The sequence below is a fragment of the Amblyomma maculatum genome, chromosome 2 (assembly GCF_055883805.1).
Source record: "Amblyomma maculatum isolate TAMU_Amacu chromosome 2, ASM5588380v1, whole genome shotgun sequence".
Lineage (NCBI taxonomy): Eukaryota > Metazoa > Arthropoda > Arachnida > Ixodida > Ixodidae > Amblyomma > Amblyomma maculatum.
The window spans coordinates 198,669,932-198,693,371 of NC_139345.1; the positions used below are offsets into that span (position 1 = coordinate 198,669,932).

Here is a 23,440-nt window from a genome sequence, read left to right on the forward strand (position 1 = left end):
GTGGTTGACTTGACTCGAGCCCGCTGCAGGAAGCTTGCAAACGCTGTCGGATTGAGGGGGGGGGGGCACAGTGGGAGCATAGAACTGTACTGAGAACGCTAGCGATTGGAACGGGAGAAAACCGGAATCGGGTGCTTTCTGGTAGTTCTTGGCTTTGAAGCGACGTGCCGCCGTGATTGCCGCTCGTCCAGAGCCGGTTCTGCGCTCGTCGGGTCGGGTGCATGTAAACCCGGTAGGCTCAAGTCCACTCAACTCAACTCCCCAACTCAACCCTTTGCTGTCGAGTTCATAGCCCTGAGGCTGAATGAGGCTGATAAAACTTTATTCACAATAAGTGGGAGGAAAAGGGCAAGTCAGCTAGCGTGAAGGCTGGCTCACCGAAGGGCGTCTATGAGTTTGAAGAGGTCGGTTCTTTCATGCCTTGTGTTCTGTTAGTGATTCTTTGTATTATTCTGGCTGTTTGGTGAACCGGCCATTTCAGTTTGTTGATTGCTGGAGCGTTTCCAGAGTTTTTTGTAGCCTGGGCCCCAGGATTTTGATCTCTTGAACCTCTGTTCCTTCCACACCCTTTATAATGACTGTCGTCAAGAGCGCATTTAATTTGCCTTTATGAAACACTATAAGCTCCGATATTTCAGGGGAGCATTCTAGGCTCGCTCTCCTGGACTCTTCATCGATGACGTCTGCAGCTGCTTGAAGAGCGGCCTCGATTTCACCATGAGAGCCCTTAGTTGCCCACACCGTAATATCGTCCACTTAGAGGCTGTGCTGTTCTCCTGGTATTTTGACGAGTTTATCCGGGATCTTGATTAATGCCAGATTAAAGAGGAATGGAGAGAGAACAGCCCCCTGAGGGGTGCCTCCGTTTCCCAGCTTTATCGAGTCGAATTTCAAATTGCCCACGTGCAGTTCCACCGAGCGCTCACTCAGAAAGGCCTAGATGTAGTTGTACACCTTTCGTCCAGGGTTAATATTGTTTAGGTGCTATAGTATAGTATAATGGGAGACACTGTGTAATGCTTCCTTTAGGTCGATAGCCAGGATAGCCTGCGTATTTACCTTTTTAGATTTGTTAATGATGTTTAGATTTGTTAATGATGTGCGAAGAGAGGATAACCGAAGGTCGCTGAGGGTAACAAACTGGATTTCAAGGGAAGGAAAACGTAGCAGGGGGCGGCAGAAAGTAAGGTGGGCGGATGAGATTAAGAAGTTCGCAGGGGTCAAGTGGCTGCGGCTAGCAAAGAACCGGGTTAAGTGGAGAAATATGGGAGAGGCCTTTGCCCTGCAGTGGGTATAATCAGGCTGATGATGATGATGATGATGAATGATGTCATGTGACAGTTGAAGCATGACATCCTTTGTAGAAAGTCCCCTTCTGAAGCGAACCATGGTGTGAGGTAGAAGCGAGTATTCTTCGGCATAGTCCTGCAGTCTATTAATTACAACATGCTCCATTAGCTTACCTAAGCACGAGGTAAGCGAGATTGGCCTTTGGTTTTCGAGGTTTACCATCTTGTTAGCTTTTGGAATAAAAATCATCTTGACGTGCTTCCAGGTTTGAGGTATGCTACCACTCTCCCAGCACTCATTCAAGTAATCCGTGAGCGCTGAGACCGACTGTAGATCTTGGTTCCGCAGCATTTTTTTATTGATTTTATCTGTTGCAGGCGCAGATTTTGTCTTGAGTTGAGACAGTACGGCCCAGATCTCTGCGTCCGAGAAAGGCTCGTCTCGATTTGGGTTGTCGCGTCCTGTGTAGTCAGGGTACAAGTCTCCATCATTGATGGAGTTTACACATTTATCTTGCAGTGACGATAAGAATTGTTCACCGCTTCCGGGATATGCATGGATTATCTGGTCTATAGCGTTTCTGCTGATTGTCTTGAACTGGGCTGGCGCAAGAAGATGGCGAAGAAGGTTCCACGTGTTCTTGTTTCCAAGCTGCCCGTTAAGTTCGTCGCATTACTGATACCAGTTCTGGCGTGTAAGGTTAAAGGCGTGTTCTTCAATTTCCTTCTCAAGCCGTGCAATGCGTAACTTGAGCTTCCGATTAATTCTCTGCTTTTTTTCATTTCTTCATGAGCAGGTGTCTGGCTTCCCACATGTGCGCTAGCCTGGAGTCTATGATGGTTTGCTCCCCGTCCGTTTCCATGCTACTGGTGCGCTTAAGGGCGTCTACGCATATATTCTGGACCCACTTCTCCAAGTCCGAGATGCTGCACGGCGCATTACTCTCCCTGTCTTTCCAGCATTTATCCTAGTCAGTGGGCTTACAGTTCCATGCCCTCTTATTACGTGAGTTGGTTTGTATAGTAATGGCGAGAATGTAATGGTTGCTATTAAGGTCTTCCCCAGTATTGAGCCATGTGGGATAGATCGCGTTTAGAGCTAGTGACAGATCAGGATTAGTGTCCCTCGATATACTGTTGCCGGTTTTCGTGGGTTTGGTAGTATCATTCAGTAGCGTGAGGCCCAGCTCCTGAATCTTCACTAGTACTGCTGTGCCTTTACCATTAGTCTTCGGGTAACCCCATTCAGGGTGATGTGCGTTGAAGTCCCCAACTATGATAAGCTGATTCCTTCTGGCCTTTCTCACAATTTTGTCAAGGAGTTTATTTGTTTGCTGGGTGTGATCCTTGGGAGAGCTGTAGTCCTTGAGGACATAGGGGCTGCACTGTCCCTTCTCGGCGGGAATTATTTCAACAAGCGTATAATCTAGGTATACGTCCTCACTTTCATGTTGCACATAGCTGATGGCCCCTTCGCCCAGTACAGTCGTTGCTGGATATCTGCGTCTAGTTCGCAGTTGCGTAAAAGTAACATAGCCTGAAAGAGTAGCCACTCTGGAGGGTTCTTGCAGTGAGAAAATGTCTGGTTTGACAGTGGTGTTCTGGATCTGGATCGGTAGGTTGGCCTTCTTGCGTGCTTACCCCCTACAGTTCCACTGCCAGACTGTAATTATTTTCCGTTAGGCGGAATCCATGTTCTTGGCTTGTCCCCTCCGCACCGGATGGATATACGGTAATTTGCTACTATCCCATCAAGCCATGCAATATCGATCTTAAGTGCTTAATCTGCTGATCTGTGCTCTCATGCACAATCTTAAGTTTTCGCAGAATCTGGGTGGCCTCCTGCTGCCAACGTCCGCGGCCAGCAATGGAGTTCGCAAGTTCTGACACTTGACCATTTAAGCGCTCTTCTATCTCATTCATTTTTTTAGAGAGCGGGACTTTTGGGGCACTCCCCTGGGAGCATTCTTCAATCTTGTTCTTAATGGTACGGGCCTCCACCTCCCCATTGGGCGCCGGTCTTTTAGTTGGGGAGATGTGATCTGTTTCCATGGGTGAGTTATCTGACGTTTACATAGCAGGTTCTTTTTGAGATGTTTCACTTTTGAGGGATTGAATGAGCTTTGTGTTTCTACCAATATTTCTAGTTTATCTATGCATGAAAGAAGCCTCTCAATAACTTTGCCTGACCCCTCACCTTATCATCGTGTCTTTTTTCTTCCAGGAGATGGTCTTGTCATCCGCGACGTTCGAGACATTATCGGAGCCCCTCTTTTGGCTGGGGTCCCTTGACATACGTCAGGAATCGCTCCTGCTTTGGTTGGAATTGCTCCTATGCCTTTGCAGAGGCGGGAAAGAAAATGAGGAGTCTCTCTGGTAGCCAGCTGCGTTCCGGGCCACTGGTCTTCCTCTTGGCTGTTGGGAATTGTCAGTGTCGGTCTTCTTGGCGCTTCTCTCTGGTGTTCTGCCTTTGACAAAGCGGAACTTGCTGTTGGTACTGCTTGTACTGTGGGGCCCTTCGCATACAATGCATTGGGCCTTGCAGGTCAGTTTTTGGTCTTCCGGGGGTGGCGGGTGGTTATCTCTGCATCGGTGGCATGTCACTTTTTTTTAGTTTGGGGACATACGTCCTGTCTATGTCCTGTTCTTCTACAGTTGAAGCATGCGTCCACCCTGTCGAGAAACAGTCACTTTATGTAGGGCTCCCGGATACCGGAGCACCCTGGGAAGCGTCGTACCAGCCACGATGACAGCAATGTGGTTGAATTTCCCTTACCGTCTTGCGGATATAACATCAACATCCGGATTCATGTGTCTGTAGTTGAGTATCAACTGCTCGTCCGATTCCCCGCTTGATTCATTGTGTACTACGCCCTTGACAGAGAGCCGGAGCTGGTACGTAGGTTTTGACAGGGTACGTATTTCCGTTGAGGGTAAAGGCCGCTACTTTCTTGTAGGCTTCTCAACGAGCACTGCTTGGGGTGCTGATAGTAATCGTTTGGTTCACTGGGTGTCGCTGGGCAATATCTTCTTCGAACACTGGGCTTCCTTAATGCCAGCTGCGCTGCCAATCGCCTGAAGTAGAATGGCCCCTCATTTGAGAGGGGAGCCGATCGGAACTTGCGGTCTGAAGACAACCTTTAAATGATCGGTAGGCAGCTGTGGGAGCTGTATATTCTTCATGAATGGCGCCCTAGCCTTTGTCTGCCGTTTATCCGCCTGAGCGTTCATGTTGTCTCCGTCGGAGTTCTTTCCCGATGCGGACGAGACGCCGTCACCATTGTGGTTACCGCTGCCGCTCGGGCCAGCGGCATTAGGCTTACAGTAGAGCTCCTGGTACTTGAATGGAGTAATCCAGGAGCCGTCTTTCAGCTCTTCAGAGATGATGGGTTGCCTTTCCGTAAACACTTGCATAGCGATTGGTTCCCCGGCTTGTGGGAGATCAAGAAATTCAACAATGACGGCGGGTCTCGCCGCGTTCCTCGCCTTCATTCGCTACACCAGGCGTGAGACGCACGGTGTCGGCGCACAGAATGTCATAATGTCCTCCAAAAAGTTTGCACACTCACAAATTTTGACTCTGCCAGGTACGGGCGCACTCAAGGATCTTATGAGGCCCAATAAAAAAATGTGGTGTAAACAATTACGGGTCCAGAGGCCGAAATTCACAGAGCCCATGCGAAGCACGTCCGCTCTCGTTGGGGCTACAATGGCGCCCCCGGTTCATAGCCCTGTTTACATGAACCCGACAGCGGAGGGTCGAGTTGGGGAGCTGAGGAAATGTCAACGCCATTAAATCTCAATCCCATTTCATTGAAGTAGAAGACTATTCGCATAGAAAAAATTCTAATCTTGTCCCTTCCGGCAGGGAAGAAAACTAGCCGCAAAATCGGTTCAAGATTAACATCACTTCTGAAGTCGGCCTTAGATGCACCTGTTGCAAACTGAATCTACCTCACGCTTAGCGTAGGTTCTTTGTCGCCCGTTAGTTTGCACGCGATCTTTTCGATTAGGTCCGGCAACTTAAAACTATAAGAAAAATATAATTGGCATTCGTAAAGAGTTCAAAGACCAAGGCATCGGTATAAGTGACTACGTCTCAGCCTCTACCTATCTCAGTCGCAAAAATGATTGGGTGTATTGGTACAGCCAAGAAACCTCTACCAAGTTTAGACTATGGTGGAATATGCTGCTTCGAAATCATAGGTACCATGCTTATGACTATTTCTTGAAGCGTTAAGTACAGCAAGTCTAAAGACAGTGGCGTATATACCGATGCTAGTTTGTATTAGGACGCCTGTATGCAAGAGAGAGAAGGGCAGTGACTCTTAAACAAGAGCTACCAGTTCAGTCACTTTATATTATAACAGGCGCGGTTATTAGTGAATTATAAATACCTCTCCACAGCAATACCAGTCGACAGTTCAAGCTCAAGATAAACTTTATTGCCTTTCTTACAAAGGAGGCGTCGGAACTAAAAGCTGTTGTACCAGCTTGACTAAATGTCCCGAATCCTTGAGACAGCGGCACTACAAAAGGAAGGCACCTTTCACATCATTCCATACCATCATTGGTAGGTCATACAGCGCTACAGTTACGCTAAGCGCGAACACACTTGAAAGAAATAACACAAAAAGAAAAACCATATGTAGCGAAAGCACCTAGAATATATACAGTACAGGTCTCACGGAATCAATCAACAAGAATTTTATGTCTGCTTCCTTCACATAAGGAAATTGTCACGGCAGTAATCACGGATTTCGTTATTTGAATTGCTGCTAATATCAAAATTATCATGGCCTAATTTGTTTAGCAAGACGGGAAGGTTGTAACTTAAGGACTGATTCATAGAGTAATTTCTGGGTGCTGGTGTGATCCAAGTTTCTCTGTGTCTCGTGTTACATCAGCTGATGTTTTCTTTTAGTTCTCCAAGTACAGTGAATGGACTATCACGTTGTTGTGAATGGTATTTATAGCATAACATGAACCTGTAAAAGTATAATGCAAAGATCGGAAGGATATCGTACTTTATAAATATATGTCATGTGGGGAAAAGGTATGGAACATTCGATATAGACCGGACAGCTTTTTCCTGCAGTAAATGCAACCTATGTAGATTTGTTACTCCTGTTGTTCCTTAAACCAAGCTGAAGTATTGTATATGAGTTGGTACTAAGGCACTGTAGAGCAACATCTTCACTCTTACTGGAAAAATATGTCTAAACCGCGAAAGCCTCTAAAGCTGTGGAAACATTCGAACAAATGTGTTCTATGTGCGCATTCTAGGTTAGATTGGTGAAAAGATAACTGCTAGCGTTATTTCAAAAGAAACAAGCTCTATTTGATGGCCATTTAACAAGTGCAGTTGATTAAGTGTATCACTTGTTTTGCGTTCAACGTTGGCTTCAGAAGTACCTGTTACTAAGAAGCATGTGTCATCCGTAAATGACTCAACCTGAGCATTACTCGCGGTCTGGACAATATCAGTTATATAAACTATAAGAACTGTAACGGCGCGAGAATTCTTCCTCGGGTCACACCAGATGATATATGGAGGCTAGAAGAGGTTGCTGTGTTTATATCTACATATTGTGTTCTGTGAGATAAGTAATATTGTAATAAAGTTAGCGCTAAGCCCCGGACACTATACCAGTGTAATTCAAAAAGTAGAATCTAATGATGAATGAGGTCGAAGGCCTTAGTGAAACCTACGAACATATCCACGGTGAGCTTATTTTACTAAATGCCGTAATTATAATTTCTGTTTGAGTTAGAAGTATAGTGCCTAGAATATACTGACTAGTGTGTCGAGCGCGCCGGCTGGGATGGCTCGCATAGCAATGAAAGCCGCCGGCGGCCGCATAGCGGCGCTGTGGTGCGAGAGGGTGCGAGCCGGTTTCTCGCGCACATTGCGCCGCGCTGCTGAGAGTTGGAAAGGGAGCTGCGCGCTGCTTTGGCTCACGTTTAATACTTTGTTTTAGAGCTCTTTCAGGAGCTTAGGATTGATATAACGTTTTAACATGCTAATGTTAATATCGAATTGCTTTGTGCAGATTGCTCGAACTTGAAAGCTCAATCGGTACGTGAGCCACACGCTAACCCGGTAAACGCACATGAGAGCTTTCGCGTTTGGAGGAATTCAAACTTAAAGAATACAAGTCACAAAACACAGATTCGGTTTAATAGAACGAAGGCAGCATGTTTAACCAAATGTGACAATGCGAGTGGATGGCAATGCTGGCATGTTCTTCCCACTTGTCCAGATATCCTAAAAAGTCTTCCAAGAAACGCATGTCTGGGCTACCCGGCTTAAGTGCACGCTTGGTTATCCTATAGGTCATTACTCGTATCAGGCGATTGATTAGCTTGACGAAGTCTTCTGTTGGTTGCACCCGAGTGTATATAGTCTCCACATGCCGCCGGTGCAAAAAAAAGTCCTTTAATAACCTCATCTCCAAAAAGTGGGAATGCAAGGTCAACCTTCATCTTTTCAAAGTTATTGGGTCTTAAGCATAAGCTAGGCTGTCATCCACGGAAGGTATTCGCATCCATGTAACCGGATTGAGAATGTTCTCAAACGGATGACGGCCTCCGTGGTGGTTAGGTGTCTGCAGTGTAGCCTGGCTGCCACTCTGTTCACCCACAATGCCCGCTTCACTGGAGCCGGAGGAGTCGTTGCAGTCTTGAAAGCCAGCTTCGAGAAAACAGGAGCCCTCGTTTATTTCCGAGCCCGAATCGCCGGGTCCAGTCCCTGCGTCCCGCTTATGGCGTTTACGAGCTGGTTGCTGCTCGCATATGTTTCTTTCCTTCCTTTTTGGTGCCGTCTTGGGCACCAGGTGTGGAGGGTATAATGTTAACGTTTTGAAAATAACGATGTTAAAATAACCATCTTCTACATGCTTCTCTTTCGCACCCCAGTTATATATAACCCCCCTCACATAATAACTCCAATCGGAGCCCGTGAGGTATTTGAATAAAAAAAATAAATAAAAAAAGAGCAGAACACAAACGAGGAACCTTTACTTACAGCGGCTAATTAAGGTACATCGCGGCCTGCGATTGCACAAGGTTTTGCCGAAGTCACCATCTTTTGAATGAAGAAGCTGACGAAGTTTTTTTTTTTTTTTCTCAGATACACAATATGCACGAGACGCGGCCGGTTAATCGCGATGAAGCTCGTTGGTAATGCCGCGCTTACGGTGAAACATGCGCCTAATATATAACTGCATCCCTATGACATATGTGTAGCGCAAAAGGACAATCGAGGGACCCAGAAATGGTACACAACACAGGTGCTGTCTGTAGCGCCTGTGTACACTCTTTGTGCTACACACTGCCATGGAGCACAGTTACCGACTCGCCCAGGTTTGCATCCTTGTGAATATAACTGCAAGCCCTAAAAATGTTTCTCGCCAACAAAAGCAGTTGCCGTTTACCTTCCGTCATTTCTATCGATGCTTCGTTCCCATTGTACAGAATGCGTACTTACGTAGCATCAGATAGCGCAGTAATACGTAAGCTCCTTGTTCTAGCGGTAGCCCCGTTTGCCAAAAAAGCGTCTTCTCTGTGCACCACCGCTTTCTCTTTGGCATTTTTCTCTGCAGTCTAGTGAGAGGCACTGGGGAAACAACAATCGGGAACCGCGCTTCACTACTGGCGACACAGTAAAAAAATAAGGGCTACAGGCGAGCACAGAACGCGCGCACAAAACGAGAAAAAAAAAACACCGATGCAATCGTCGCCGAGCAGGTAGAAGTGCGGAACGACTCGCATGAGCAAACACCTACACCGTAAATAAACTACTGCACCTTCGTGAAAGCAAAAGACGCGCAGAAACAGGTTTAACACGCACGCACAACACCAACAGATTGCCGTATTCTGAAGAGAGAAAACTGCGTCGTCTGCTCAGGTGGCACCCTCCTAGCACCCTCCCGACAAGCAGCGCCCTCTGCCGCTAACGATTGGCTTTCATTGCAAAGAGCGCCATCCTCGCCCATAGGGAAGCGCGGGCGCTCGTCACACTAGCCAGTATATTCTAGGCACTATAGTTAGAAGCGCTGTTTACCGTTGATCGTCTTTTCCTAAATTCATGTTGAAAATCTAGAAATAAGTGGTTTTTATCGAAATAAGAAGTTACTCTTTCATGTTTATTTTCTCGATACCTGCTGCACACACACACACACACACACACACACACACACACACACACACACACACACACACACACACACACACACACACACACACACACACACACACACACACACACACACACACACACACACACACACACACACACACACACACACACACACACACACACACACACACACACACACACACACACACACACACACACACACACACACACACACACACACACACACACACACACCAGCCTTCTTCGAAAAACGGCCGCCGAGGCTGGAATTCAAAGTAGTATCCTTTGGCACACTACTCGAGCGCCATATCCACTGCGCCACTCTGGTGGGGCCTCATAGATATATATATATATATATATATATATATATATATATATATATATATATATATATATATATATATATATATATATATATATATATATATATATATATATATATAAGCAGATCAATTAAGGGGAAATGAGGGTGCTCGTTATGATACATGAAGGAAAGAAGCCAACAGTCGGCGAGGCCAAGGAAAGCGTAGGGATGGTTGTTTAGGTCTTTGTTTCCTTTAATGGTTGCTTACGTAATTACAGAAATTAGTAATGTAATCTGTTTAGGGGAAAGATATTTAAACACAAGGTAGAAGAAAAAACAACGTGCCGATGGTGGGATCCAAACCCACGACCTCCGAATATCGCATCCGGTGCTCTTCCAACTGAGCTACATCGGCCGCTGTCCCCCCTGCTACTTGCTTGGGTATTTATGTTGTCTGTATGTTGTCTGGCGCTGGTGAACACTCTCAAGGTTCGTATACAGACAACATAAATACCCAAGCAAGTAGCAGGGAGGACAGCGGCCGATGTAGCTCAGTTGGAAGAGCACCGGACGCGATATTCGGAGGTCGTGGGTTCGGATCCCACCATCGGCACGTTGTTTTTTCTTCTACTTTGTGTTTAAATATCTTTCCCCTAAACAGATTACATTACTCATTTCTGTAATTACCTAAGCAAACATTAAAGGAAAAAAAAGACCTAAAGAACCATCCTTACGCTTTCCTTGGCCTCGCCGACTGTTGGCTTCTTCCCTTCATGTATCATAACGAGCACCCTCATTTCCCCTTAATTGATCTGCTTGTAGCTTACGGGGGTCTCGGTTCTGGAAGTTTTGAAGCCATAGGTAGCGTAAGAGGATTCTAGCACAGCTTTCGCCCTCGCTCTTGATCACGTTCTACGTGACGCTGGCGGTAACGAAGGACGTTCTACGTCCGCCGCTATTGCTGAGGGTGGCGCTGGTGAACACTCTCAAGGTTCGTATACAGACAACATAAATACCCAAGCAAGTAGCAGGGAGGACAGCGGCCGATGTAGCTCAGTTGGAAGAGCACCGGACGCGATATTTCGGAGGTCGTGGGTTCGAATCCCACCATCGGCACGTTGTTTTTTCTTCTACTTTGTGTTTAAATATCTTTCCCCTAAACAGATTACATCACTAATTTCTGTAATTACCTAAGCAAACATTAAAGGAAAAAAAAGACCTAAAGAACCATCCCTACGCTTTCCTTGGCCTCGCCGACTGTTGGCTTCTTTCCTTCATATATATATATATATATATATATATATATATATATATATATATATATATATATATATATATATATATATATATATATATATATATATATATATGAAGGAAAGAAGCCAACAGTGGGCGAGCCCAAGGAAAGCGTTGGGAATGGTACTTTATCTATTTTTTTAATGTTTACTTGGATAATTACAGAAATTAGTAATGCAATATATATACATATATATATATATATATTGTTACGGACAACGGAACTATACGTGGCTAAAACGACGGGACGAAGCAGCACCAGCAGGCAAAGTTCTGCTCACAGCACGCGAGCCAACTTCGGCGTCCTTTTCTTCCAGGCGGCACCTAAGAACATAAGGGACACCAGGTGGCAATATATAGTTGACCAGGGAAACGATCGAGGCGTATAAGATGGCTAAGAAAGAAAGATTGTGTGTCAGCAAACAATCCCTGCTCCTGCATGACTGTAAGGTTGCATATCTAGATATCACACAGTAACACGTGCGTTCTAGTTTTGGTGTGTTATTGTTTTCTGATACCTTATATAAGCGTGTTTGCTGTGATTAAACTTTAGTTGAGAGTCAGCGATTATTCCTGTGGTTACTTCCGTTCGTCCCCGTTTGTTCGTGATCTTTCTTGGATAATCCACTGCATTCTTGGCCGATCGTCATTCACTCATTGCAAATCTTTTATATTTTTGAACACTTTCAGCATGGTTTCTAATACACTGCTACTCCGCAAGCTCAGTCTTCCTAAGGTTCAGGCAAAGGTTTCGAAACGGATTGAATGATTTGTTACTAACGACTGGAATTTCGTCCCAGTTTTTTGTCATAGCTGTCCGCTTTTGATGCATACTTCTGTGTACCTTGAGGATCTATATTATGTCCTCAATTGTTTTTATATTGTTATATTTATTACCTTTTTATTTACATTATATGACCTCCAATCTCTGATATATTCTACATTTTTTCCCGATGATCAGTTTACTTTCAGCGAAATTAGATGTTTTAATGATAAAAATAATCTTAAGATCAGTCTCTCTGAGATTGTTGACTTTGTTAAATATGCCTTATGCGACTCAACCTTAGTAAGGCTACATTCGGGCCGACAGATTGAAGTCAAATGCCCCGCGTATTTACTTCTTGAATTACGTTCAATTAGGACCAGTAAATTTATAACACACTATGAACATATTTTTGAAATAATCTCAGGATTATACTAATGGCGTAACTCTTGCAGATCTCCATCATCGTTAAAGTTCTTGCGGCATAAAACACTAATGGACCGGAAATTACGGTCTGCATCACCCCTATGCGATACAGGTTATTAAAAACTAAACATTGCCATTGAACGCTTTAAAAGTGATCTTTCGTTCCACTTATTCCAATTAAATACGCACTGAAAGTACCGCGGACAAGAAATCTGACTTTCAGCTACCATGAGCAACGAATTTTGTTTTCAACCTATTAAGGATTCCATCCCTGCGGAAGGGCAGAAATTCATTGTGTTGCTTTTGAGTGGTTCGCTTCCAATTAGTGCATACCAATGAACAATCATATTCCATCAATATTCATAATAAATTCGGCCTTCGTAGGTATAATACACTCGCTTCCCAGCAATCTTTCATACCTCGAATATTGAGTCAATGTAAGCGCCTTCAAAACATTGTTTCCACTAAAAATAACCAGCATTTTCTTATTGTTTTAGCTATTTGTATATAGTGACAGGACTATAGCGCTTCTTTTTGCTCCGTCGTATTTAAGTTGCTATTATTGAAATAATGCCCCTGTAAATATTTCAGATAAGTATTTATTTGTTTATTTTCGGTAACCAACTATCGTTCTTCAATGCTTTTAATGACCCTGAAGGTATTCCAGCTATAATAAAAATCTAACAAAAAGCAAACGTTAGAAATCAGAACTAAGATTCAATTACTCTTAGACATGCTCAGGAATGGTGCTTTGTAGCTTGGCCATAGCACAACGCTGGGATATGGCAAGGGCGCCATTAAGCGAAAATATGCTAAAAGCGATCACAAGAACGACGAGTCCTGCCACCCTAAAAATGCACGAGCACAGACTTTACTCTACAAAACGAAACCATGAAGCGTGGTCACAATACCGCAAGCCTCTTGGTGTTACAGAGCGAGAGGTGAGCAGTCGAGGCCGTTACGCCGCTACAGGGACTGCGTTAATGGCAAAAAAAAAGAAGAGGCTCGTCACGGCAAAGCCACCGACCGCAGCCCCGTGAGAAAATCGCGTTAGGCATAGAGCTGAAGAGAGAAAAAAAAAAGCTTACCTCCTCCCTCACGAGGACCAGCACTAGTTGCATGCAGCCAGGGGACGTGTATAAAAGCCGGCTGCAGCGTAGTGGACGTCGCATTTCCAGCTCGGATTCAGTGGGCTCCAGTTTGTGGTTACACGTCCCATGGATATGACATCGAAGGTAAGAAGTCAACCGGACATCAGTTCCGGAATGCGGTCACTATCTAAAAATATGGCTGTTAGATAACTTTGTGTTGCTGTATCATTAACTAACGGAATACTATAACATATTACTCGGATATAAGAATGAAGGCGTTGAAGCACGAATAACATTGCTTTGAGTCACATTTGAGAAAAACAGTTTATTTTCGCGAGTTAAGACATTTACAGTGAGCTTAGCCGCCGACTCCGCCTTAGCTTTATATTCTTATTCAATATTCCTCACTCTGGTTAAAGAAAGGAATAGTTTGAATATGCATTAAATATAAACATCTAGGTACTTGATGGATTCCAGTATTACTATGCCAGGAATAGCTTGTAGCGCAGTTATTTCACCTGTCTACTCAGAAAGAAATGTATGTCAGTAACAAAGGCACAAAATGATGTTAAAAATTCACAATAAAATTAGCATGCTAACTCTTTATTTAGCCCACAGGTGTTTAACCGCAGCTTTAGTCCGTGGCTTCTTCAAAAGAGGCAATGATTCTCAAATGATCGTCCAAGAGACGATGCAGTTATCTTCATTCTGATAGGGTCAGCAAAAATTTATTATATGTAAATTTCTGGCTATATTCACGATCTCTTAGCAGCGCTTGAGAGAAGCATTGGCGATAAATTTATTTCAAGATTTTCCTGCCGGTATATTTGATCTGCGCAAGTCATTAGCTAATACGATTGGATGCGACCTGTTTAAGTGAATGATCGTGCAACGTTACGTTTGGAACCTGTGCCGAAAATTGTTTGTCAATGACTCGGCGCATTGACTGTACTGGCGTAGTATGTGTCGCCGATGTCAGAGTTCGTATTTTGTATTCTTGTCCTTTATAGCTGTTCAAGCCGGATGGTTCAACATACCGGTCGTCCTTTCGTGGTTAGAGCACTGCCTGTACAGACCAACTGCTATTAAGTCCCAGGCTCCATAAACAAAACACCAATTGTTTTCTGAAATGAGGTTGGGCGCTCTATATTCTCCGGCTATATGTAGTGGAAATCAAGAAGAAGAAATGGGCATGGCCATATAGTGCGAAAAGATGATAAGCGATGATCGCTTAGGGTGACAAACTAGATTCCAAGTAAAGGACAGCCGAGCATGGGGCGGCAGAAAGTTAGGTGTGCGAATGAAGTTAAGCAGTTCGCAGGGGTGAAGTGGATGCAGCTAGCGCAGGCCAGGATTAATCGGAGAAATATGGAAGAGGCCTTCCCCTTGGAGTAGCCGTATAGTGAGGATGCTGGTGCTGATGATGATGATAATTCTGATAGCATTTCTTTCAATGTGAGATAATTTATTTGCTTTCGAACTCCATTTTCGTCCTCAGGGGATACGAGCATGTTGTCATCCAAGAATGCTTTGTCCTTATGGTAACCGCTGGGATGTAATATTGAGACAAAAAAACATCTATTTTTTACCAATAAAACTGTACGCAGTACTGCATGCGGAAGCAAAAATATGTGACAACTGCTTCGGACGTCATCAACAATAGAGACGAAATTCAGATGCTGGTAGCCAAGTTCGGTGAGTAAGTAATGGAGGTCTGACCCCAAGTCCCATTATCGCATGAGCGGCGAGTTGACGCAGTCGCTGGTAAGAGGCAACCCAGAAGCATAGCCTCCTATATTATTCACGCCTAGTCATAGGCGCCAAGAGCCCAGGACGCTGACCATTGCCTTAAGCCGCGAAGCGGCGAGATGGCAGCCACTCGTGTGCGCGGCTAGTGGCGGCATATTGTTGGGTGTGTTGTTGGGGGGGGGGGGGGGGGGATGGGAGGTTACACTTTCTACCGATGCTGCTTGCATTTTTACAGAGAAACGGCATGTACGAAATCACGTCATCTGTTCCAACAATATAAATGCCGAAACTTTGCAATACGCCACTTATGCTAAAATGTCTATTGCCAAGAAAGTAGAAGCTCTCCTGCCTCTTAGTGCTGTGCCAATTGTTTATTTTTCTAACGCAAAGAGATGCAGAGAGATGCGTACTCTCTTCGAAAAGAGCTGCAGATAGCACCAGTGGCAGGCTGGTGAGGTCTAGTAACTCTTTAGTAAGTTCCTGTCGCCAAGAACAACTAATCGTTGCATAATCGGCTACTCATGTGACAGGGGTATTGTGAAATGCATGCCTGATTCGGCATTCTCTTCAACTGCCACTGCCGATACGTACCTTGATCCCTTTGTTGAATACTGTGCATATGTATACACAGAAAGAAGAGCATAAATATGCGTTCACTGAAAAAGTGCTTTCTACGTTGCTGCAGTCGCGGCTAAGTGCCGCGTAAAGAGAGATTATTTGTTGCCAGCGCTCCTAGACCGAATTCGAAACACAAGGATAAAAGCGCACTTGCCTCGAGCCTTAAAAATGTCTTTAAAAACACTCGAACAATACATATGCATATAACATACACGCATATGGCAAGCGCCGCCATTGAAAAAACTATCTTCAGTACTGGCACTTGCCCTTCACTGCCGCAGAGTAGATATGTACTGGGTGAACGAGCCTCGCGGTGCTTTCGGATCGCCTCTTCCAACGATCGTCAGGCAGCCCAAATGTTTGTGGTATTCGGGTGGTCGAGTGGCAAGCGCCACTTTGCATGCAGCTGCAAAACTAGTCGTTTGCCTCTATGAATGAACGATTAAAACGCTTCTCCGCAATATGACTAACGCATCGGATGCCGAAAACAGCAAGCGCGGATCGCAGCGCTTGAAACGGGAGTCCTGCAGTGCGAACGCGGCTTTCCTGAAAATTGCTTCATCGAGGAGAACACGTTGTCGCAGAATCTTGAACGGCTACCCTGCGGCGAATGACCAGGATGCGACTCTGAATAGGAATGACATCATTTGTTGTCTCGTCATCATGTTCACCCAAGTTTGCCGAACATATGGGCATAGGAAATGACGTTAACAACCCATGACGTCATCAACAGAAGTGTCATTACAACATTGTGATGACACGGCATAGGGGTCGAAAATTCCGGAATCGAGCGGAATTTTTCAGGTATCAACAGTGGTGTACAAAAACATTTGGACAGACGTCTCTATTTCAGCCGTCTGTATGGCCAAAAACTTATGTGATCGACACAAAAAATTGAATCGCAGCATGTAAGCGTGCTAAGTGATCCCCGTACGTTTCGGATCAACACTTTCGATTTCCAACAAAGAACACTATTTCCGAGCCTGAGCATTCTCACAATATCCCATGGCAACAGTTTATGGGTTCATACCAGCACCTCGTAGAAGGTATTCTAATTTATTTGCGCATGCAGGACAGAGTTTCACGTGATGGCACCGGGTAGACACGAAAAGGGAGTGATTACATGTACGATGAAAATTTTTCGTAGTGAAACAGACAATATTAATTTCATTTGCAATGTTCATTGCTCTTTTTCCAGGCTGCCCTACTACTCCCCATGGTCGCCTTTGTGGGCGCAGGGAATGTGTTCGGCGGTGGTGGACGATATGGATTCCAAGGCGCAGGTTTCCAGGGCCCTATCTTTGCGGCGGCAGCTACTCCTAGCTTCTCCACTGCTGGACCCTCTTTTGTGCGTAAAACCTAGCCGAAATATGGTCCTGGTGCTCTTTTCACCAGACTGTTGTGAAGCTTGCTTACATCACATGCAGCGTAGGATATTGTCAAAGTTTAAGGGCTGAACGCAATTTGTATAGTTTTAGCCTACGCGTCCTCAATCGTATGTTTGATTTACGCAGCCGATACGCTAACAATGAAATAAGAAGCCCGTGTGCGTTTTTTGAATTCCACCAACCACGAATGGAATGTAGTACATTCTTCTAGTTCTCTCATACTAAAATTATCAGCCGAGTGGCAGCGTTGACTAGATTGCATGTTGATAAGTCACCAAGTGCAAATTATTCAAATATTTATCACTCGATTTCCAACTTCTAGCCGCCTGTAAAAACTGCTGTTTTCTTACCTGGTAGAACTTTTCTGCTTTGTTATCAGAGCTGAATATTCTGAATTTTTGACTTACTAAGCAAGAACGCTTTAATCCTCAACGCTAAATGCACCCTGCTGCGGCCACGCTTTTGCTTGCACAGGGCTTTCAAGACAAAATGTTGATCTTATTCTATACCAGATATCACAATAAATCATCCTTCACAATAAACATTTTGTAAAAAGAAGAAAACGAGTGCCTGGAGTGAGCTCTGCGCAGTTGTTTGGCTTGGTTTATGGAGTCTAACTTCCCAAAATGATTCAGACCTTGACAGGTGTTCACAGCTAAAGATGTGCACTGTTCTCCATTGATATTTCGTCTGCTGAGGCTCACTTTCGTCCGTTAGGCTTAGCATGTCAAAGCCTTAAAAGCGGGTGCTGAAATTCCACTATCCTTGTATTGTACAACTTATGAACCTTGTTGTCGCAACCGATGACACGATCAGCAAACTAGATGGATTCGTGATTCGCATCTCGTGATTCCTGATCAAGAGGGCGCCGGTTAGATCCCGGCCGCGGGTCGAAACACAAGCCATCCATGTACGGCATGAAGGCAGTGCACTTAAAACAAAAGAGCCTGTAGTCGATAATACTAATGAAACCCCGCCGGGGTGGCGCAGTAGTTACGGCGCTCGACTACTGCGCCCGAGGAAGCGGGATCGAATCCCGGCCTCGGCGGCCGCTTTTCGGTGGCTCGGAAAAGCAAGGCGCCCGTGTGCTGTGCGATGTCAATGCACGTTAAAGAATCCCAGGTGGTCGAAATTTCTGGAGTCCTTCACTACGGCATTTCTCATAGCCTGAGTCGCTTTGGGACGTTAACACCCACAAACCATCGCACACCTCCACCATGGCGTTTTCCTATCAAATAAAGTGTGGAACGTTAGTTCCAATGTGCAACACAATACCACGCAATAGATTATCTAAAGATTGGATGAAATCAGTATCCACGACCGACTGCAATCGGTGTTGTGGCAAAATATTATAGGAAGCCTCTCTTGTCATTTCTCCAGCCTCCCCAACCGTACAGTTTCGGATACGACACCACTGACGAGTTCGGGACCCGTCTTTATCAAAAGGAGCAGGGAGACGCCAGCAACGCCAAGACCGGCACGTACGGCTACCGGGACGCCAACGGCCTTTACCGCACCGTGAGCTACGTGGCCGACGCCGGAGGCTTCCGTGCCACGGTGGACACCAACGAGCCGGGAACTGCACCTGGTGCCAGCGCAGACGCCGTCTTCAACGCCAAACCTATCGCGGCTCCAGCCGTAGCTCCGGGTGCTGGCAGATACGCAGCCGGTCGCTACGGGGGAGCCGGACCGTGGGCTTCCGCATCTACAGCCATTGCACGCGGATTCGGAGCCGGTGGTCCCTGGGCAGGATAGTCAAACTCCCCGTATAAAGCGCGAGCATGCTGTCCGGAGTTGCATCCTCTAGTCCAAGCTGGATGCAAGTGGAGTGCAGAATTTCTCAAACTTCGTTATAATAAAAAAATGTTTTGTTTTGTTATGACCGGCGGTAGCGTATTCTATGCTTACTGCCGGCTCTCAAGCGTTGTTATTGAAGGATTGTTGAGGTGATGTTTAATACTGAATTGCCACAGAAGGTTGAAAATAACTCGTAGATTCCGCCACATCAACAAATATGAAAAACGGATGACTTAGAAAGCACACATGTTCTGCCAGAACCAACTTTCTTTCATGAATCGCTTTGTTTATGACATAGAAAGCAGAATTGGTGACACGGAAACAAGCTGTTGGAGCTCGAACTCAGTTGTTTGTCGGCTACCACGAAAGCAGGGTGAAACTATACTAAACAGAGGATAGAAAGTTTATGGCTAAACCAAGTTGCTAGGGATCAAATTGACAGTTTCAAAAAGGTATAACTGGTCAAATAAAAAGTCATTATTTTCAAACGACTGTTAAAGTGCACGAAGAAAAAATTCTAAAAAAAAAGACTGAAATTGATTAGTTACATGCCATCTGCACAAGACTTCCCCTAAGAAGTCAGAGATACAAGAGCCAAGGAACCCATGCCGCAGAATGCTCTCAGGCAGGCGGCTTCAAGCGTTCGTCGTAATAATCATCCCAGATTCTAAAACATTACAGGGGTATTTAAGCGTTATATGTTTAATTCGTTTTATGCAGTTTATGCAGTCATACAGTTTATGGTGTGCAGTTATTTGCTCAATTATCTTGCGTAGTTTGCGTTGCTACTCGTCGAATTCGGACGAAGTCTACTTTCGGCGGTTGAGGGGGCCCCATTTTGGAAGTGGCTGATCGCAATTTTATTTCATATATTTTACCCTCTGGGTAAGGGCGACATTAGAGAGGGAAGAGGTCAATACAAAACAAAATATCAGAAATAGCTCGCACAAATAAACGACGCAAATGAAAGAGAATGCAAAGTATTGAGTCGAAATTATTTACCATACGCATGGCATACCAAAATGCAGACTACAGAATGACAATTTGCATATGTAATGAATAAGTAGGTCAACAGTTCTGTGAAACTAGTTGCAAATATAATAAGAACACAAAAAAATGTTAAAGAGAAACAATGAAGAAAAACTATTACTCGATTTAGATGAACGAAAAGCATGTTAAAGCGCAAGTATAAACTTTTTAGGGTTAGTTATAGTTATTAATAAAGGCGATAACTTGTTCCAGGTCTTGATAGGTTAGGGAAAAAATGTTTTAGAACGAATTACTCAGTTAAAATTCCTTCAGCTAACCTTCTGATTATGGTCTCGCTGAAAAGAAAGAAATGGTGGTGGCGCGCTATAAAAAATGTGTAAAATGCTGTATCGACAATAAATTCTGTGCAAGAGACAGGTGCGGAAGAGTTTTCAAAAATCTTATAATAGCAAGAGGTTTAAAAATAATTTCACATGTGTTACACTTGCTTTTGTATTGAAACTATTTAGGATTAAACGAGAGGAGCGGTTTTCTCAGACCTCCAGACTGTGTGTAAATGAGCCGTTAAATGAATATCGTATGGTGAAGCATACTCAAGCTTTGACCAAACATAAGTAGCCTGCAACATTATTTTGAGGGATGAAGGCGCATGAGTAAAATTGCGACGCAAATACCTCAGAATACGATAAGATTTTAGGTTATACTCTTGATATGCAACTTGCAACACAGTGTTAGTTATGCTATCTCCTAAATATCGGTTTGAGGTGACGCATTCTAAAAAATGTTCATTAAGAAAATAATTATAAGAACAACGGTCAGAACGACTAATCCACGCAGCTTTGCACTGGTTAATTTTAACTTACATTTGACACCATAGCATTATAAAGGATGTTGAGGTAATTGGAAAGGTGCAATGACAAAGTCCTGAATTAGTGTAGATTTTATGTCGGAACGAAAAAATTAGTAAAGTAAAAGTTCATCAACGAATTAGTCATGAGGGCGAAGACAAAAGAATTCAGGATCTCGCTACAGAATAGATATTCAGCTTTAACCGAGGATGGCTACCTTATTGTAGAAGTGATAAACGATACCTCCACAGATATCATTACTGAATTGCGGTAAATGTAGACGGTAGGATAGTTAGAGAGGATACCTGCAAATTATTTAAGGAGACGAAAGATTTGGTTAGAAAACTCCAAAGCATGAACGCCTACGACGCAACCGACAGGATAGAATTGGCAGAGCTATCAAATGTAATCAATAGGTGCAAAGTGTCCGAAAAAAGGCTGTACTATGTGGTGAAAATCGAGCATGCTCTAAAGAACGGCGGCAGCCTTAAAACGGTCAAGAGGCCTTTAGGCATAGGCAAAAATCAGGTGCATCCGCTAAAGCACAAGCCGGGAAATGCTATCACGGAAATGGACAAGATAGTCAATGTTGACGAGGAATTCTATACAGATCTTTACAGTAGCTGACGTAGTCAGGACAGTAATGAGATTGTAAATAGTGAGGAGAAGTCAGACGTTCAGCCAGTGATGAAGGATAAATTTAGGAATGCTTTTGAAGTTATGAGAAGTGGGAAAGCAGCTGGTGAGGGTCAGGTAAGTAAGATTTCTTGAAGGATGGGGTGATATCGTGGTATAAAAACTGGCCACCGTATATACGCAATGGCTTTTTTCACGTATGGTACCGGAATCATGGAATATCGCTAATATTATCTGAATTCATAACAAAGGGGACGCTGAGAACTTGAAGAATTACACACCAATCTGCCTACTATAAGTTATCTACAAGGTAATTACTGAGGTAAAGGGTAACAGAATCGGGACAGTCGTAGACTTCAATCAAGTAAAGGATCAGGCCGGCTTTTGCAATGGGTACTTTACTATCGATCATATCCATACCATCAACTAGGTGGCAGAAAAATGCTCGGAATATACCCGGCTCTTATACATAGCACTTGGTGGATACAAAAATCCTTTGACTCATTAGAGGTGGTGATATGTCCGATGGCAAAATTGAAGAGGCTGCCAGTGCACTGAAGAAACTTCTTATTGGGCTGAGCTGAGCCCGCAAAAGAACTAAGCATTTCGGCGATGGCGATAGCAACAATCGAGCTCGGGGGTTGTGGAAAAAGGAATGGCTGTCGCACACGTCAACACTCCATTTAAAGGCGGCTCAAAACCATCTAGATAAAGACACAAACTGTTACTAGCACAACCTGGAACATTGTAGAAACATAGGCGAGTGGCTGGAATCTTCGAAACAGATCTCGGCGCTTCTCGCGCGACAAAAAAATTGATAAAGGCGTGTCTCGTGACATCGAGTATTAACAAACAAAGATTGCGGGCCGCAATCAGAGTGATAAGGCCGCACACCTTCGGCTGCTAAAATACAACAAATACAGTTTTGAACGTTTCGCGACATTACTCGCCCCTCAAAAAACATCGCTGTGATGTTCCAAAACAATGCAAATTAAACATAAACATTACAATGTTTAAAAACCACAGAGTTTTTAACGCGCGTAATATGGCTTCAGCCGTACAACATGTACAATTTCTGGGCGTGCGCGTCGTCTTTGTGATGCTCTTGTACCGTCGGGAACGACTCCATAGTCCAGTTGTCCGACACTGCGAATGATTTTGTACGGCCCAAAGTATCGGCGCAATAACTTTCACATAGTGCGCGACGGCGAATTGGTGTCCACGCCCATACTTGGTCTCCGAGCTTGTACTCTGCGTGGCGGCGTCGCGAGTTTTATCGCCGGGCATCGGTGCGTTGTTGGTCTTTATTGCGCAGCTGTGCAAGTTGTCGAGATTCGTATGCACGCTGAAGGTAGGCGGCGACGTCCACGTTCTCCCCGTCTGTTCAGTACGGCAGCATTGCATCGAGCGTGGTCGTTGAATTCCTGCCATACACAAGCTGGAACTGGGTCGCCCTGGTCGTCTCCTGGATATACATGTTGTACGCGAAGATCACCTACGGAAAAATGGCGTCCCAGGTCTTGTGTTCGGCGTCGACGCACATAGCAAGCATTTGCGCAATAGATTTATTGAGACGTATGTCTCCGGGTGGCAGGCGGTCGTCCTCCTTCTGTACTGGAGGATGACTTGAGTGAGCTCTGCCGTAAATGCTGTTCCCCTGTTCGTGATCACTTCTGGGGCGCCATGTAGGAGAAGAATTTGGGCAATGAAAAACTTGGCGACTTCCACTATGGGACCGTTAGGCAGTGCTTTTGCTTCGGCCTAACGGGTCATGTAATCAGTAGCCACGACTGTCCACTAGTTTTCCGTCGAAGAAGTTGGGAAGGGTCCGAGGAGGTCCCTTCATATTTGTTCAAAAGGCTTAGTTGAGCGTGGTATCGGGTTCAGTAGACCAGAAGGTCTCGTCGGGGGTGTCTTGCATCATTGGCACTCACGGCACGTTTTGACGTAATGGGCCACATCGGCAGCTAAACCTGGCCAATAACACTTCTCTCGGATTCGGTGCAATGTGCATGCAAGGTCGAGATGTCCTGCTGTTTGCTCAACGTTTCAAGATTGCAGAATTTTGTCTCTGAGGTTTATAG

The 23,440-nt window shown here is 44.7% G+C and overlaps 1 protein-coding gene across 1 annotated transcript; it reads left to right on the plus strand.

The window, feature by feature from the left end:
- The first annotated feature begins 15,067 nt into the window (after positions 1 to 15,067).
- LOC146200892 (uncharacterized) lies at positions 15,068 to 18,840 on the plus strand. Its single transcript, XM_084592465.1, has 3 exons — positions 15,068 to 15,094; positions 16,896 to 17,045; positions 18,466 to 18,840. Exons 1-3 carry the CDS (start codon positions 15,068 to 15,070, stop codon positions 18,838 to 18,840), a joined length of 552 nt encoding a protein of 183 aa, XP_084448591.1.
- The last annotated feature ends 4,600 nt before the right edge of the window (positions 18,841 to 23,440 follow it).